General features: G+C 38.7%; 1 protein-coding gene across 1 annotated transcript; it reads right to left on the minus strand.

Annotated features, from left to right (window-relative positions):
- Positions 1–1,255: 1,255 nt before the first annotated feature.
- Positions 1,256–12,477, minus strand: SLC39A8 (solute carrier family 39 (zinc transporter), member 8; the record flags this gene model as incomplete). The annotated part of the gene is made up of 6 exons (XM_010082986.1): positions 1,256–1,440; positions 1,962–2,169; positions 6,259–6,426; positions 7,556–7,678; positions 8,208–8,377; positions 12,309–12,477. Coding segments are annotated over 6 exons (1,023 nt in total), but the record flags the coding sequence as incomplete, so codon positions are not given.
- Positions 12,478–18,900: the final 6,423 nt, after the last annotated feature.

Raw genomic sequence — 18,900 nt, forward strand, 5'->3', positions numbered from 1 at the left:
GAGGCAGAGACAGAGAAAAAGAGAGAGAACAGAACATATACAAAAAAAAGAGTGTTACCTACTTTGACAGATTTAATAGCAAATTTAAGATGAGCCATCCTACCTTCCTGCCATGAGATTTACATCACAGGTAAGTACACTACTATTTATTATATAAGAGTGAAACTAAATGAAAAGCACTAGCAATTAAGGTACTGCAACTTATAGAATAAACTATTGTCCATTTAACTCTAATGTTAGGTAATAACATAGTATTTAATAAGTAATAAACTACAATAGTATCTAATGAAATAGCCACTATAACTGTATCACAGTTCTAAAATGCATATAGAACCAAACTGGGATCTCAAATCTTTTCAAATTCAGGCCTCGCTCTTCCAGTTCTATACTCAAATAGATTCTCATGTGGCAGGTATAAACATGTTTGCAAATACACCTGTTCTTACAACACTGAATTTATTATAACAGAACTTAAACTTCTTGAAAGATCTCTCTCATTTTGAGATGAAACATCATCGTAAGAGTAACTTCTGGAATATTGCTGACTGCCTGTGAATATAGATTTTCTGTCCCAAGTCTAAATCTGATCTGGATCCTAGCACAATTTCTTTGGCTTATATTTTCTAGCACACTTGAAAAAAGAAATGATAGACAGACTGGTTTGAATAGAGTTTGGCAAATTTTTTAGTCTGAACCAATAAGCTGTGGCTGGCAATATTTAATTTAAACCCGAATAGAGTTTAAGTCGGGCTTTTTACTTATACAACCCCAAAATTATTACTGTGGTTATACAACACCTTTCATTCAACTCAAAACTAAATATTATTTTCGTTTACCTTTTTTGCCTTTCTTTTAAAATACGGTTTAAATAGACAAATGACTCTTTTATAAATAATAGGTGAAATAGTTTGCCACTTTAAAATGCTGAAACAAGTTATTTATACACTTTTTACTCATAGATTAAACCAATCCAAATTCATTAAAAGCTTCTCTCTCTTTGAAACTCCTTTTCAGCCATAATCTGATCAGCTCTATTTGTGAAGTGAAAGGCTCTCATATTTCATGAATAAGCATAACTATTTATACACCTCCATTAAGGGTATAATTGATGATTTAACATACAATAATAATCAACATCATCATCAATTGTCACTGGCATGAGAGGGACAAAATATTAACTCCTATCGGAGAGGCTTTGTGCAGTCTTTGTTTCCTTGCAGAAAAATACATATCTGAAAATGAAATTATGTCTCACCATATCTGCTAGAGAGATGTACAGGAACATTCCACCAGCTATGGCAAAGATGATGTTAGGAGCAAAGTTGTTGCCTACTAATATACCAAAAGCCATCCCAATGTAACAGGAACAAGCAGAGAGAAAGTTGAAAAACAGAGCCTGTCGAGTACTCATTCCTGCATTAAGCAAGATGACAAAATCCCCTGAAAGAAAAGAAAAGAAAGGGTAAAAAATTGAAAAGAAAACCATCTTCAAAAAAAGATATTGTGATTATTTCCGGATTTCAAAGGAAGTCTGAAGACATGATTTCTATACAAATTATAACCCCCTGCTGTTTTTCTTCATTCAAGTAAATTATGAGCTTTTCCCTTCAATACGAAGGTAATTGAAATATTCTGAAGCATGTGAGTGATGCACAATGGAGCTAAGAGCACAGGAACACAGACTTATGTATAATGATTTAAAAAAAATAATATAACAATGTATGCAGCATGTATGAACAGAGCAGTTAATACCTCTCAAATACACACTTCCAGTTTCCACCCACCTGCACTTGGGAAATTCCTGTGCTACGTGTATATTTTGGTACTTGGGAAGTTTTTGATGGATCTTTTTTCCATTAATATATCTAAAATTTCTTTCAATCTATGACAACTTTTGGCCAGCATAACCTCCTACAACAGTGATTTCCACAGTAAAAAACAGGTTGAATGAAGTTCCTTACCCAGTTCATGAGGAAATTCTTCACACAAGATGGCTATGGAGGTACTAAGCCCTTGAAACAGTGACAAAGTGAAAGAAGCACCAATAGCCAAACCATCTATGAAATTATGTACGGCATCACTCAGTGTTACCATCCAAGCAACGGTCCCAATTTTTGACAGTGGACGCCCCTTAAGACACTTGCATAAGCTGCCTTGGGTGGCTTCTTCCTAGAAAAAAAATAACACAATGAAGCACTTACATAAAACATTGAATAAAGAAGCCAATGAATCACACTTCTGTCTTTAAATGGATACCAAGTATAAAATATAGCATTACCGCATACAGAGACAAAAATTCTTGGTCCAAGCAGCAAAAGGCACAGGCAGCACCAGCAACAAATGTTTTCTGTTTCAACACATTAACACACAGGGCCCAATCACCCTTCTGACCACAAAACTTCATCTAAATGCCCTTCAGCTCTGACACAAAGCAGTCCAGACCACAGTGGTCAATGTCTCTCGGGAGCCTGTGTCAGATCAAGAGAGTGCCAAGACTCCTCACGGCCGCCTCAGCCACCTCTGCTCAGCGTGTGCAGTGAGAAGGATCTGGTCACAGTGACTGACAGCATCTCTATTTCCTACCTAAACCATGTCTGGACCAGTTTTGTCCTGCCGGTACATGATGCTCACACTCAGCCTCCACAGTAACAGCCATGTACACATGAATACAGACACACACCCAGATGCTCCACAAAATTTATTTCTAATTGTGGACAGTGACAGCCAAGTCCAGCTATTCAAATCCGTTTCTACAAAGTAGATGTTTAATAAAAACAGTAGTGGGTAATTCTGACTGTGCAAGCTCTGAGCATGAACACAACAGGCTAATACAAAACTGCAATGCACGTACACACCAGGGATCTCCATAATTCGTCACAGAAGTAGAAGTAATTTATCCGTGCGGTGCTGTAAAATCATGAAAAACTTGAAGCAGATACAAGGAACTGCCATTTTAGCTGGGAGCACAAACTAACACCCCCTAAAAAATTCTTGATGATGCATTCTGATAAATTTCTGTACACACATATATTATAGTTACACAATATTTGCAAGCATTATAGTATTTTCCCCCTAAAAAAAAAAAAAAAATGGGATTTGAGTACAAGGCATTAACTAGTGCTTACTTACTGGAATACATAAGGAGTAATATATACATCTGTGTACCCATAGACATATTTTATACACCTCTTCCTCCTTATGAAAAGGTCACATTATTCCAAGACATTTTCCACAGTTTTTAAAAAGAACATTGCAAATTGGTTTAGCTTTGCCGTATCAAATGCAAACACTACCAGGCAATTAAATTTTGAACTTTCTGGAAATACAATGACTAATAAATTCTTGCAAAATCTCTAATGCCAGAGCAGTAAGGTATGTCTCATTATTTGCTCACCAGACTCTTATCTGACGCACTACATCCTTGTACGTAGGAGCTGCCTTGGGACAGGACAAACATTCAGGTCAGGGATTTCTGAGCCAGATGCCTACTGCACTACCTGGAACCTGCAGCTAACAAAGCCTTGGTTTAGTAGTGCCACAACTGCCACAAAGCACATGTAAAGCTCCTATTTAGTGCATAGGAAGTCCCAAAATTATACTTTTATGATTTAAAAATGAGCAGTGGCATCCAAAAATTGGGAGTTCCCCTGCCACCTCAAACACACAGGTTTTAGCCTTGTGCTACATCCTTGCCTTGGGTTTTTGGATGTTTTCCTCTCAAGATGTCATCTAACACGCTAGCAATTTGGGGGATTTTTAATTTGTATCCATACTACTTCTGTTTGAGATAGGATCACTTATGAGTAACACACCTCTCTCTTACCCCACACAAACACATATTAGGTAACTGGAAGTAAACAGAAACGTGAGCATAAGAAAATCCAAATACAATTAGCACAGCTCTTCCACCTATTCATCCGGCTCCCTGAGCTGAAGTTCTGCTCCCCTATGGTTTTTTCTGTTCCCTGGTGACTATCCTTCAAGAACCGATGGAGGCATCGTTTTGTAGATTGTCCTGCCGAAAGCACATATCTTTTCCTGGGCACGTTTCTAGATTCACTGAGTAAAGGGAGTTGGAGACAAGGCACAGATTTTCATTTTGAATAATTAATGCATTTTGCTACTAAAAAAGAACATTGTTCTTTTGGAAACCACACACGCACAAAAACTGCAACAATAACAGCAAGTATTTTCTGATAAAGCAACAAGATTAATCTCAAGGGACCGTATTTTGAAAAGGTATATTAGCAACTTCTGTTATACATGAGAGTGAGAGGTGGCAATGAAAACAGTGAGCAAATAATTAAAAAGTGCAAAAATGTCACTTGTACATAGTTATTTATGTTTGTTCCCATCAAAGCACATTTGTTTTTATGTAGGAACCATGTGTGTGCCTACTGTAGTTTTCTGGGGACTGTAGGGGCATAACTGTCTCAGGCATAGAACTAAGTAAAGGACTAATTTTCTAGCACCAGTTGCACCGCTGAGACTTCCAATGACAGTCCAAAGCATTGCATATGTATGACAAACAAAAATCTGATCTCAAGGGCTTTCATGTTGAAATAAAAAATTTTAAATGATACATGCTGAACTTTCTACGCATGTATGAAGAAAATTAGCCTTAAGTAAGAAGATGCTATTAAGAACTAGCTGTTGAACTCATCAAGAATGGAAATGACTAGAAATTTGATGAGGTTTGGGTTGTTTTATCTATGGACTTTTTTTAAAGTAATTGCAATAAATTTAAGAGAACATTATTGATTTATTTCTAAAAGCTACTTTCTTGATCCTATCCTTTCAAAATGCAGAAATAACCATAGTTTTAAAACTAGGAATCGGTTTCTGAGAGGCTTTTGTAATATATACAGCTATCTGCTGTTTCCTGCGTAGCTCTGAAATACAATAATTTTTGCCTGTAATCTATTTCAGATAACGTCTTGACTTTTGTAAATTATAAAAAGTACAATTACATTGCTTGTCTGGGTTTGCAATCGGAACTTTCCTAGATTGTGTGTCCAACAGAAGTAGATAAACAACTAATACTGATTTCTTAATGTTTAAGATAAGGCACACTACTGACAAATTTACCCTACAAATATACAGGGTTCCAAGGCAAAAACGAACAAAGTCTGGACTGTTCCCTTTTTGGCGTGGTAGTTCAGCAGACATCACAGAAGAGATGGCAGCTAAGGAGCTCAGTAGTACCCAGCTGGACTATAAAGTCTGACTTTTATAATTATTAGTGCAGTTCTGTATTATTTGTACCTCCACAGTTTATGGTAAACCAAAGACATCCTTGGTATTTTTGCTCTTCTGAACACATTTTTTCCTGGCCTCTCCCTTGTTCCCAAACTTAAGAAATTATATAGAGACTCTCTTATTTTTTCCTATGATATAACATCAAATTACTATTTCTAATGCTCCTCTGACTCCCTCAGACATGAACCAGGCGTGTCTTTTTGTGTCCTCTGGAATCACCCACAGGACCAAGAAGGAATCCTGACACTCCTCCAGGGCATAAATAAACCCACCCCAAAGTCTTGTTATACAGCTCTAGTGTTGTGCACTCAAGGATACAGACATTTCAGCAATTTGTTTCTGAAACATCTTCTCTTCAAAGTTACTGTTGTCAAGCCATATAATTTTAATGCATAGTAGATACAAATTTGGGGTAAGAACAAGAGAGTTTTACAAGGTTGCAACTACTCTTGCAAGTGAAATTTGCAAGTATGTGATATTAAACATTTAAATGTTTAATCCTCCATAATTCCCACAGTATCCAAATATACTTGACTGGCACAGGCACTGCTCAGAATACACTGCACAAAAGTTACTTGTGCTAGTTTTCCTCATTAATCATTGATTCAGAGGAAACAGGTTCTCACACTTTAAGGCTTTATGTAGTCAGGAACACCATATGGATCATGCGACACTAAAACACACTGTCACTCTTTCAGCAAAACAATAACAACAAAATCAAAATTAACTTAATTATCTGATTAAATATGTATCTCTGTCCTACCCATCCCGACACTGATACCAATTAGCTCTTTTTGCTGGCTACAAATTCAGTGTATCATTCAGCTTCTGTGAGCTTGCCCCAAAACCCCACATTTTTTTCATAGGGCTCGAGCCAGTTATAAACCATAAGTTTACAAAAACTTGACAAAAGTAACAAAACTTCATATTAACTCTCCCCTCAGGTATGCTTATATAATTGGCAGGGATAAAATAAATAAATAGACACAATTTTCATACCTGTGCTGAGACCACACTGATGCTGTCAAAACCAAGATTTCCGTTGTTCTCTATGACGGCTGAATTTGCATAACACGTCCCCCCATTGCTGGATGATAGTGGTTTGGGTGGGGTAGTCTTATCCTGAGAATTATTCTGTTCGCCATTTTCATAGTCATTATGGCCAGTCTAGGTGACAAACAAATAAGTTGGTAGTTAATTAAAACAAAAACAAAGTAACGAACATAAGAGAGACCAAAAAGAAAAAGTGGGGGCATCATGTTCATGCTGCCTTGCTTTCAACACCAAGTAAAGGTTTAAATGGGCAGCAGTAAACATTTAAATGTTTAAATGAACTCCAAACCTATCTAAGTTCCTAACTTATCTCTTACTTTTAGCTAATCAGAATACATGTGGAGATTTTTCATTTTTATACCTTTATATAGAACCTCCCAAGCCGAACGCTTGACCGTAAGTGATCAATATTGGCTCGTTATTCATGGCTGCTCATCAAATAGAGCTTATTAGCCTTTGTCAACTGTTCCCAAAAACAAAGGGCAACAAATTCATTTTTTCTAATTTTGGTGCAGTTATTACAAACGAGGGACAGTTAATCTTCAAAATCTTCAATATCAGCAACAGCCTGAGGGGGAGATGTCAAGTGAGGCAAGAGTAGGAATAGAGGGCAGTTTCCTTGGCAAGGGATGAACAGAGAGGACCAAAAAATTTGAGAGGCTCTTCTCTGAGGTAAATTCAGCCTCACTCATGTGAGGACACAGAAAACAAATACTCAGATGTGTGGGGAGAAAGCGGAGCCCTGTGCAATATGGATAATTGCAGGGTCACTAAAGCAGGTGTGTGTACCAGCGCATGGGGAAACACAGAGCTGAAGTTACTGAAGGGGAGACTCAGGCACCTCCAGCACAGGTAACACTTTACAGATGACTAAGAGGGTATATATGTCACATTGATTCCTCCTGTCCAAAGGGGAGCTCCAGGGGCAGACTCCGTTCTCTCCAGCTCTTACGTATTTCCACTCATAGCACAGCAATGACTTGGCTGTTGAGAGCAACTAGAGCATACACCACGCTCACATCTGGATTCTATTCCCAGCTCTGCCTGTAACTCCCTCAAAAAAGTGAGATTGCTTCCCCTATCCATATGGATTTTAAATAGACATATCAGAACATGCGGGTAAGACTGAATTCCTCAGATAAAATGGAAAAACCCCACATTTTATTAAAGTATCAAATATCTCATAAAATATAACAGGTACTGTAAGGCAAGACTCATTCAAGTTAGTGATCTCTTTCATTACCTGGTTATAGATCTTCAATATCACTTTAAGAATCCTTTCCACAAAGAAGAGAATATAGAATCCACCAAACACAGCAACTGCTTTCTCTGTATAGTTATCTACTTTGGGGTCAAACCCAAATGCCTAACAGTGAAGAAAAAAGCAATGCAATTAGTCTGTAATCTTAGCACATTTCCAGAAAAACAAACAAGCAAACACTGCACACACACTTCCTAAAACACAGACTGTCTACCAACCATGAGTTTCCATAATGCTGAAATTATGAAAGATCTTGATTTTTTTTTTTAACTTGGATCAAACATTAACAATGTTTTAATTCAGTAGAACTTTACATGTGGAATTTAGAAGTAAATTTCAAGATGAGGAGGGTCTAACCTGTAGCCCATTAAAGTCCACTAGAACTTTATCCAATACATTTCTCTTTCTGTCTAGAGGCAGCATAGCCCTTGATCTTTCCCATGGCACAACCAGACATAAATCTGGATGGCTCTGCTCAAGCAGACAGAAAGACATGGTAGCTAATGGCACCAAAGCCCACCCACAACTCTTTGGAGATTGCAACCCACACGCAGAACCCCACTGCAGCATGTTTCTAAAATTAACACACTTTAGAAATCAGTATGCAAAGCAAATAATGAGTCCCCTTGCTTACCTCTGGAATGAGCTGGAAAATTGCATTAGAAAAGAGAGTACCAATGGCCAAGCCCACAAAGTAGGTTAAAACCTTGGGGAAATATGACTTCTTTAAGAGGGGAGTTAAAATCAATCCCAGAAGTGATGCCAAGTTAATGATAGTCACAGCCAGGAACCCAAATCCCCAAACTGTGGACAAACAAGCAGAAATATAAAATATTTTAGTATAACATCCACTTCAGGCTGTTTGTGATTTTTCTAACAGCTAAACTGGCATGGAATTGGGAAAAAAAGAGTGATTCCCTGGTTTAAATTACAAAAATATAAAAATCTTAAAATGTATAAATACTAAAGGTGCAGAGCTGCAGAAAGGAAATATCTAGAAACACTGTCTAGGGCTTAAAATGGAAACTGTGCTACTGTAAGATCTGGGATAGTCTATCCACTGCTAGTATAATCAGATCATTCTACAGTCAGTGAAGAGTAAAAATTAAGGCTTATTCCAACAGCACCTATAACACAGACATAAGACAAAACTTCTTAGTAGTCCCAGGGTTAGATCCAATTGTCATTTATTCCTAAGGAACTCCAAGATAATAAGTCTGCTAGATCCCAAAATCCTTCCTGATAAAGGATGACTTCTTCAAATCATCCTGAGGTGCTAATTTTCTGTTCCTAACCCTCCTCCTCTTCTAATTCAAAGCAGTTCTGCTGGCTGAAGACACTGCCCATCACTGCTTAACACAATGGGGAAAACCCTTCCTGAGAAGTGGCAAATGCACCAGGCTTGACAGGTGGGCCCGTGCAAACCTCCTGGAGTTCAACAAGGCCAAGTGCAAGGTCCTGCGCATGGGTTGAGGCAATCCCAAGCACAAACACAGCCTGGGAGGAGAGCAGCCCTGAGGGGAAGGATTTAGGGGTGCTGATTGATCAGAAGCTCAACATGAGCCGGCAGTGTGCACTTGCAGCCCAGAAACCAACCGCGTCCTGGGCTGCATCAAGAGAAACATTAGCAGCAGGTCAAAGGAGGTGATTCTCCCCCTCTGCTCTGCTCTTGTGAGACCCCCCTGCAGTGCTGCGTCCAGCTCTGTGCCCCCCAACACAAGGACGTCAAGCTGTTAGAGTCCAGAGGAGGCCACAAAGATGGTCAGAGGCTGGAGCACCTCCCCTATGAGGACAGGCTGAGAGAGGTGGGGGTGTTCAGCCTGGAGAAGAGAAGGCTCCGGGAAGATCTTACAGCAGCTTCCAGTGCTGAAAGGGGGCTACAGGAGAGATGGGGGGCTCTTGATCAGGGAGTGTAGTGACAGGACAAGGGGTAACAGCTTTAAGCTAAAAGAGGGGAGATTTAGATTAGATATTAGGAGGAAGTATTTTCACTATGGGGTGGTGAGGCAGTGGCCCAGGGTGCCCAGAGAAGCTGTGGATGCCCCATCCCTGGAGGGGTTCAAGGCCAGGCTGGATGAGGCTTTGAGCAACCTGGGCTAGTGGGAGGTGTCCCTGCCCATGGCAGGGGGTGGCACTGGATGATCTCTAAGGTCCTTTCCAACCCAAACCATTCTGTGATTCTATGGTTCACTGTAACTTAGCTTCCTTCAGCATAAGCATAGTCTCAGATATTTAGAGTTCAGACACCAAGACTTGTACAGAGCCATACCATAATTATTCTGGAGTTTGAATTAGGGCTGGGAGGCTGGGAGATGGTGGGGGGATGTTGCTGTTCATAAGCATCAGGAAATTGTGCCTCTGTGCATGACTACTGTTTTTCACAGCGACTTCTGAAGTCCCTGTGATTATCAAGGACAGCTTTAAAGGCTGCACGGAAAAGGTCTACAACGCTGCCTCAAGGGGTGCCACAGAACCACAAAGTTATCCACATAGACACTGGGTTTGTCTGTAAAAGTTAACCACAGATGATAATCAAAGGCAACACAATGTTGGCTATATGAGAACAGTTTGGTATAATCCAGAAAGCCACATCATTATAAGCTTTACAATATGTATGTAGAGAAATTACCATAAATTCCTTTCTGCATAGCAGAAACTCGCAGATCAGGTTATGATCTGCAGCCCAACTTTCCCGCAACACAATCAGCAAACAAACACACTAAGCTAGATTCCTCACCTGCAACTGGGATGGCTCTAGTCTGTTTGCACAGTGTCACAATTTTTATATGTAATGTATTTTATGTTGTGTCAAGAATAGGTAGATCAATGCCAGCTAGAACATTCATTTGCCATTTTTGAGAGACAGACAGAGAGGGAAAAACACACAACTAGATATGGGTAGATTCACTAAGCTATACAGGAGACTAATTTACATTAAAATGAATGACAATAAGCTTGTAAATATCTTTTTGAAATCAAGTCTATGATAAACAAATGGGCTTCCAATGCCATCAGGAGTCACAACCCACTGTTTACAGCTTGGGATTATGATAACCTTTAACCCATAAAGGTTATTGTACTAATTTCTTCTACATATCTTGTCCATTTGTATTTTGGAAGACAGAATAGTGTGTGGGAGTCCCTGGGCAGACAATTCACATAAGCACAGTTGGAAACATGCATAGAGGATTTTGCTTCATGGGCAGTAACTGAAATCAGCTGGTCTCCGTGCTGCCACAATACAGATGCATTTTGTGATGGGGTGGGGCATGCATAAATCAACATCTGCATTCAGCACTGGGCCTTTCTGCGAATCTCCCTTCGAAAAAGGCACCACTACGTGCCACAGCCTCATACGCTTGTGCTTTTAAAATACCCTAACCATGGGCCTTGCAGATTTCTTGGGCTGCAGCCAAGGGAGGGGCAGGGAGAAGGCTCCCTTGCTTATCTGGCTCCTGGACATTACTTCTGAGCTGGCAGGATAAAAGAAAAACAAGAGGAATGGTCTAAAAAGCTTAGTAGGTTAACTACAGGTCAAGCTTTCCATATACAACCTACTTAAACAGCCCCAAATAAAAAAAAAAGGAGAAAGACAGATTCTACCCTCCAGTGCAGATATTATGGACTTCTTGAAAACACATGCCCTCATATGGTATAAGCAACCTAGAACAACCATGGTAAATTGATGCCATGGTTTCAGTGATTAATCAATTATTATTCTAATTATTCACTGACACAGCTAAGTTTTAGGAATGATCTATAGCTCTTCATAAATATCATCACTTCCATTGATCAGAATGTCATTAATACTAATATTTCAAAAGTTACGAAAAACACTGCTGTATCTCTGCTCATAAATACTGCCATTAAGCACCTGCTCATCCAACATCCTAACTTTTAACTTTAATTTAGCTGACTCTCTTGGAGCAATAAATTTATTTGGAATACTGAGTCAAATAAATAGGCCATTACAGATTAGATCTTTATCAGTGCAACAAGTGACTTCATTAACCAGCTGAATCTTCCCTGTCCCACATTTTTTACTGCACTGTACAGTTCTGTGCACAATACATACAGAAATAATAGTGAGAAAAATCAAAGGAAGGAAGATGAAGGCTACTCAGACATGTGATGATGTTCCATGTGGAGGGGCTAGCACAGAAGATGACATGAAAGCAGCAGTCAGAGTCTGGAAAGACTATGAGTATTTTTCCTCAGTAAAACAGTCACTGGCTCCCCTGATGTCCTGACTCCCACTTGGAAATAATTCCTCTCGAATGCAGTCTTCTAATAATTTTACCTTGAGTTGCCTTGATACACACACATCCCACCAAGTCCGATTTCCCACTGCAAATCGCCTGCACAAACTTCCCTTCTGCACTCCCATCTTCTCTCTTATTAACCAGCTATAGCCAGAGTCCTTATGCTTCACGGCACGAACAATTATCCAAATAAAACAGGTCAGAAAGACTCTTCCTTTAATGGGCAAATGATTTCAGAAACTACTTAGTTCTTTCACCTTTCTCTAAAACATTTTGAATAGATCACTGCCAAGAGATAGGATATTTGCTTAGATAATCCGCTGACCTGAAATAGCTTTTTAATTTTATGTTCCCACTTTACAACTATATCCTCCTAAACAGGACACTCCTGTTATGTATGGATAAATGCTTACTCTTCCGCTAAGAAAAGGCCACTCCAGTTGCAGTATTAATGCAATCAATATTACACTAACCTTGTAAAGAATGTGGTTTAGACGTATCCACAAAGTCTTCCTGATGATCACAGGGGTGAAAAATTAGCTGTTGCAAAACAGCAGGACATATCGTAGAGAAGGCTGAATTTGATACGTGACTGTCGTTCGGTATCCCATGCAAAGAAAAAATCTCCTCACCAGTCAAGCACTGGGGAGAAAAAAAAAAAAAAAAAAAGAAAATAAAAAAAGGATTTTGCCAACTTAATCCATTAATGTGAAACCAAAAAATAAGTCATACACTGAGAAAACCAAAACCAAGAATCACTATATGAAAATACTGTAACGCATTTTCAAGGAAGGGTACACAGTGTTTGTATGCTGTGCACAAAAACACTGTGATTGCTTCATGTGAAGCAGAAGTGATTCAAAGTATTTTAAGTAAGATAAATCACAAATCGATGAAACATGATGTAAACAGACATTTGCAAAGCCTGTGCCCTATGAACCAGGACAGTTAAATCTTACAATATATTTGGAAAAATAGCTTCAAAGAAATTAAAATCTCGTGTAATTACAAAATAATGGAATTTAAGAGCAGACCAGATACAGTTAAAATCTCAGTGATGATATGTCAGACAATGATTCGTAATTCAGTGACTGCTTATTCATGTAAGTGACCACTTTCACTTTACAACAATGCTTCTTATTTATCTGCCCAAATTAGCTGTTTACAAATGGTCCAAACATTAGCAGCACTCAGCATTTTTCATTCATTTGATAGCAATAATTGTTAACAGCAAACATTGTTCTGTAAAACCACCTCATACTCCAATGAGACAAACTCTTACTTTGGATGTTCACTTTGCCTTCAGCTCAGGGCATAACAGTACCTAACAGCTCAAGGATAAATGTACTTGGCAGTGCTAAACCCGGTCAGGGGCAGGGCTGGTTGCTCTGTTCATTATTTTCAATCAAAAATATAAAAGACAAACTGTGAAATACCTTAAAAATTTATATCTACAGAAAAGTTGAATATTTTTCTATGAAATGTTCTATACAGCTGAAGTCTTTCATCCTACACTTTTTGTTTATTCACATTCATTATTTCTTACAACAATCAATAAAGAAAAAGTTATTTTTTGGGTGTAAACAAATGTGATTTTTCTTATTGCTGTACAGCGAACACATACAAACACAAAAAAAAAAAGTCAAATATTTCCCTTCTATATGAGACATGGAGTTAGAGCATAACCCTCCCTGTAGCAAATCTCAGTGTGGTTGCAAAAGCAGAGCTCTGGAAGCCTTAGCAAATAAAAACAAATGGTCACTCCCCGCTCTTTTCAGTTTTGCAAGCCTTCAGATTCCATAGCACTTCTCCAATAATTCAAGGTTATTATTATTTATAAAGCAAATTCCTTCTAGAGATAAGCCAAAGCAACTGCAAGTCATTTAGTTCAACAGAGCTGCTTCCACTTCTGTTAATAAATATTTTTCTGATACTGTCCAAAAGGTGAAAGGCATGCACACATCAGTTGAACGTGACTACTTCTGACCTAACGTGGAGGAAGAGAACATGCAGGCCAATTCAAGTGAGTTCAACTAAACTACTTGTCTTCAACCCAGTCTAGCGGAGCTCTCAAGCACATGCTTGAACTTAAACTTCAGTTTAAATTTTGTTAGGCACTGAAACCTTGAAGACTCAAATATATACAAGCAACACGCATATACTTTCATGTTTCAGTGTCAATACTGATGTCAAAGTATCACACAGAAAATAAACATCGTTTGATAACAGAAATTTTTCTGTTGTTTTAAAGCATGTTGCCCCATTTAATCTCAGCAGAAGTAGCACAGAGAGGAATCATCGCTGCAGATAGTCTTTAACAGCCCAAACCATGAACCTCTTGAACTTTATGAACTGGTTATGCACCTAATCATGTTACTGTTAACTCTGCATTATGGAATAGTGCAAAACACATGGCTAACATGTCCAGTGTGAAACAGAGAGAGGATAGTTGCAATCTGTAGGAATAGTTCTCATATGGTACCTCTTGTATTACTGGCTCCTAGAGCCATTTCTGGAAGTCCACAGTGAAAAGCTCTTAGAAAAACAAGCCAGTAGGAGCTGAAAATTCATAACATAACTATCTCTAATAAAAAGCATCTTAAACTGTCTCATTCCTAGAAATACAGAATAGATTACTAGTATTTTAAAATACTAATATGTTAGTATTAATATTAGTTCACAAAAATCCAAAGCATATTGTAGGTAGAAAAACAGATTATGGAGAGAAAATAGATCAGACATGTGTCTCATGTAGACACATGAATCAGTAAACTTGAGACTTGTAATTTTGCCTACATACAAACAAATAATTGTGAAATACCATCGGACAAGAGCTCTTTTATGTGAGGATGAGAAACAGTATTTTAATTAATTACTATTATTATTTTGATCAGGGACAAATCCAGAGGATAATGATTTCTATAAATGATTCATTGTAATAAGTCACTTCATCCCCTCAGTAAACTCCTACATACATCCCAGAACTAAAAAGCAAGCTTGCATGAGTTCATTGGTATAATTAATGGATTAATTAAAAGATTAAATCTATTAGGAGCCTTGGATTGGAGCAAATCATGTTTGCACATTGCAGAACTCTGCATTTATCTTTGGAGGATAAATACATGAAGACAGCCACGCTGCTGTAAAAATATAACCTACTTATTTTGTAAGACTGACAGATGATCTCAGCAGAAAGGAAATTCAGCCTCATGGAACAGGAGACTGAGAATGATGTCCTGGCTAAGCAAGTCTACCATCATGTCTGTCCCCTGCTATTCCATAAGCCTTGTCATAACGCTTAGGTGAGGGGACTGGCTGTGATGTGGCTGTCACCCGGTGTTTAACAAAGAGCTGCAAAGAAGATATGACATAACTGATCATGTCCCTGAACTGTTAAAATATCATTTTAAAAATGCTTTCATCAAAATCAGAGAAGACTTAAATCTCTAGAATGCACACAAAGTATTCAGGCTTTTAAGAAATTAAACCATCAACTGGGTTATTCAAACAGATGTTTACTTTTCTCTTGGTAAGGCTCTCCCAAAAATGATTGACCAATATGGGATTTTTTTTTTTAAGATGGTAAATGAAATAAAGTGGTGCCCAACTATCAAGAATCTCTTTACACCAGTATCATTATAAATGAAAAGCAGATGCCAGCTCACCACATCCTTTGAGGGAAAGGATGAGATGGATAATTGCTCAGACAAAAATAATGCAGAGGACCTCTAACTGGAAAATTAACAAAAAATGCTGCAGTACCAATCGTCTTGTAAATATTTCGGTCCCTTCGCTGATCATCTACCATGTTCTTATCTTTGCTCTGCCTTTGTTTTACCTGTAGCTTTCCACATGCGAAGCACAAAGATACCCAGCCACAGCCCCGACCGCCGTTTCTAGATGGGGATTAAATACTAGCCCAGGCCACACCAGGGCTGAGCAGTGGGTCTCAAAGTAGCAACAGCAAAGAAAGAATGCAGTGAATACCTGTCTGACCAGCTTTTTGTTGAAATTTGCTAAAGACATTCCAGAAACAAGACACTTAGAGGGTAAAACAACTGGCCAGGCAACAGCAGATTGTGATGTTGGATCAAGACCAGAAGCCACACTCTGTCAGATCGTTCCCTCTTCTTTCAAAACGCACAAGTTGTAACCAGAGAAAAACTACCAAAAAAACCAAAATCAAAGCAGATACTAGCCTGATTCTAATCTATCTGAAACACTAATGTTACTGGGTTTTGACTCATCTTGAAGCGAAAATTAATTATATCTGGATCGTGAATAAAGACTTTAAAATCATTTTGTCCAAGGGTTTTGCTTAAAAATGAAAATGCATTACCTTAAGAAACAGTATTCAGGCATAACATGTAAACTGATACGAGTATAGATTTAGAAAAGTCAAAGAAGGAAATTGGAGCATGATTTTTAGCACCTACTGATTACGTCAAAGCACAAAATAAAGGTGGTGTTAACAAGCTTTCTTTCCAATGCCCATTTACCTTCCATGTACTTTTTGACCAAAACTTTTGAGCATGTAATTTAATCCTCCAGCACACACGTGTATGGCTATCATATTACAACGAACCCAATGAGAGAAGATCAAGTACAGTTTCATGTTTTTATATCTTTCTACTAATGTAAAATACAGTGAATATACATGCCATCATCTATTATACTGGAATTGCTAATTTCATTAGAAATTATTATAGTTAATTAAGTTAATTATAGTTAATATAGTTAATTATTATAATTAATTTAGTCCTATTAATAGGACTAAATGTATTGGAATTCCACAGTAAAGTGTGAAAAAGCAGTAGTGACCAGTATTTGAGTTTGCTCAGTTACTACTTATCTCTCGGACAGGAAGTCTTAACTTATAAATTAAGAAAAGGTGATAACAGAAAATTTGAAGAGCGAAGAAAATATAAACACAAAATAAAGAGAATTTTTAAAGTGCATAATGAAAGACAAAAAGGAGACAAAAAGCATAAGGAATTGGAGACAGTTCAATCAAAAATTCCAAACCAGTACTAAAAAAAAAATGTTTTATTTTTTTGTCTTTTACAGGAAAAAAACCAGCATCTTCATGGACATCATAGGACATAAGTTACCATATATGCCTACACAAGTATACATTCAAACACCATCATCAACAAAAGAAATCATTTTTTCTTCTCCCTTATCTTTTCAAGCCAACCTGGTATCAAAGGAAAACAGAAATCAAGCATCCGTCTTCTTCTGGCCCACACATCCAAACTCTTTCAATCTTTAAGAAAATGGAACAGCTTCTGGTAGATCTTGTGAGAGGAACGGCTTACCAAAGTTGTTATGAATTAAACCTTATAACTCAACGTTAATATTGGGATAAAACTGAGAGAGACTGTTCCTTCCTGCCAGGTTTTGAAGTGTTGTATCCCCTGTCCCTCACAGATCAGCTCCGCACTAAAAATTACTTTGGGCTTGGATGAGGGACTCTGATATGTATGCACCACCTCCCCAAAATCATTGACATACCTCACATCTGTGAGGGACCAAAAGTCAGGAGGCAAAATGTTCTTACTTAAATGGTACTTCCTAGCTGATGGGGCAGCCCTAAGGCAAACTTTAAGAATACAAGTAACTCAGCAAGAAAGTATACACATTTTAGTATGGTGCCCTAGATATTCAAAATGGACACAACAAGAACAGCACTGTAAAACAATTTTAGTTAAACTTCAAATGCCTTATGAGGAACATGCATTTACATTAATAAGAGTGAGCATTACTTTTTTTTTTCCTCTGTAGCCTGTCTCAGAGTCTGTGTACGAGGGCTACGTGCTTTTCCAGAGGGAAAACCTGAAGGACTGAAGAATCCACTCATTTCTATGCCCTTTTAAAGAAAGCTCCTTTTCATAGCCATATTCAACACTGCAAACTTGTATTTAGCATGTGTGGCTGGGAGTGTTTATGTTTTTACTGCACTGTGTTGGAACAGTGTTCAATTTGTGAGGTTTGAAAGCAGTGACTCTGGCAAACATTGCCATGCTTATGCTGAATACTACATTGATTTCAGTGGCATTAACTTTCAGTTAAACCTCTGGTAAGGGTGAAGACATCAGAACTGCATTCTTTCTAAAACAAAGGGAGCATATCCAAGGTTTGTCTCCTTCACAGAACTAGCCAAAGAGCTACTACTCCAAATGTAAAAAATAAAAAATCTCAAGGTCCCCCAGAACTATGCCTCCCCTGTTTCTCAGGGAGCTGAACCAAACCAGAGCAGTCATCCCTGCTTTCCTTTTGTTTTTGTGACTGACTTCATCTCCCTGATTCCTGAGCATACAGAAATCTCCACCAGCCTCAAAATTCCCCTTCAAGGAAAAAATATTAGTCTAGGATTCTACAGAAATACAAAATCACACAGACTTTAAAAGTAGCAATGAGGTCTGAGTTTTGTATGGAGACATGAAACAGAGTAAAATATTTTTATGAAAAGTGGTATTCCAATGATATTGAGCCAGTAAATTAAACACCATTTTAAACAGTTTTTCTCAGATGCACTGATGAGTAGACAGCTTGAGCTCAACTTAGATAAAAGATGCGAAAATTCATTTAAAAGTTTCTTTGGACAAGTAGACCTGTCTGTAATCAACTTTGCGCTATCACAGGACAATTGTACTTTAACAAGTCCTAAAGGTTTGCTCATACAGCCCTGAGGGGAGCGCTGGCAGATTCTCAAAGCTTGCTGCTGCTGTCCAGATGTTACACGCCCAGGAGAAGCACCGCTGTAAGAGCCCAGCACCGACGAGGCAGAGCTGCTCCAGGGGCACCCGCAGCAGCTCCCCGAGGGACGGCAGCTTCCCCCCTGCCGCAGCCTGGTCGCGCAGGGGACCGGACAGGTACATATGCCCGAAACCCGGGCCCAGCGCCTCGGGAGACCTTTGCTTCCTCCCTCCCTCTCTCTCCCCCCGCTTCAACGTGAAGAAACAGCAAGGCAACATCTCAGAAACTACGGATCTGCCCCCGCCCCGGCTCGGCGCCCTGGTTCCCGGCGGTGCGTTGGCAGCCACCCCGGCCGGACCCCGCTCC

The sequence above is a fragment of the Pterocles gutturalis genome, unplaced genomic scaffold, assembly GCF_000699245.1.
Source record: "Pterocles gutturalis isolate BGI_N339 unplaced genomic scaffold, ASM69924v1 Scaffold13290, whole genome shotgun sequence".
Classification (NCBI taxonomy): Eukaryota; Metazoa; Chordata; class Aves; order Pterocliformes; family Pteroclidae; genus Pterocles; species Pterocles gutturalis.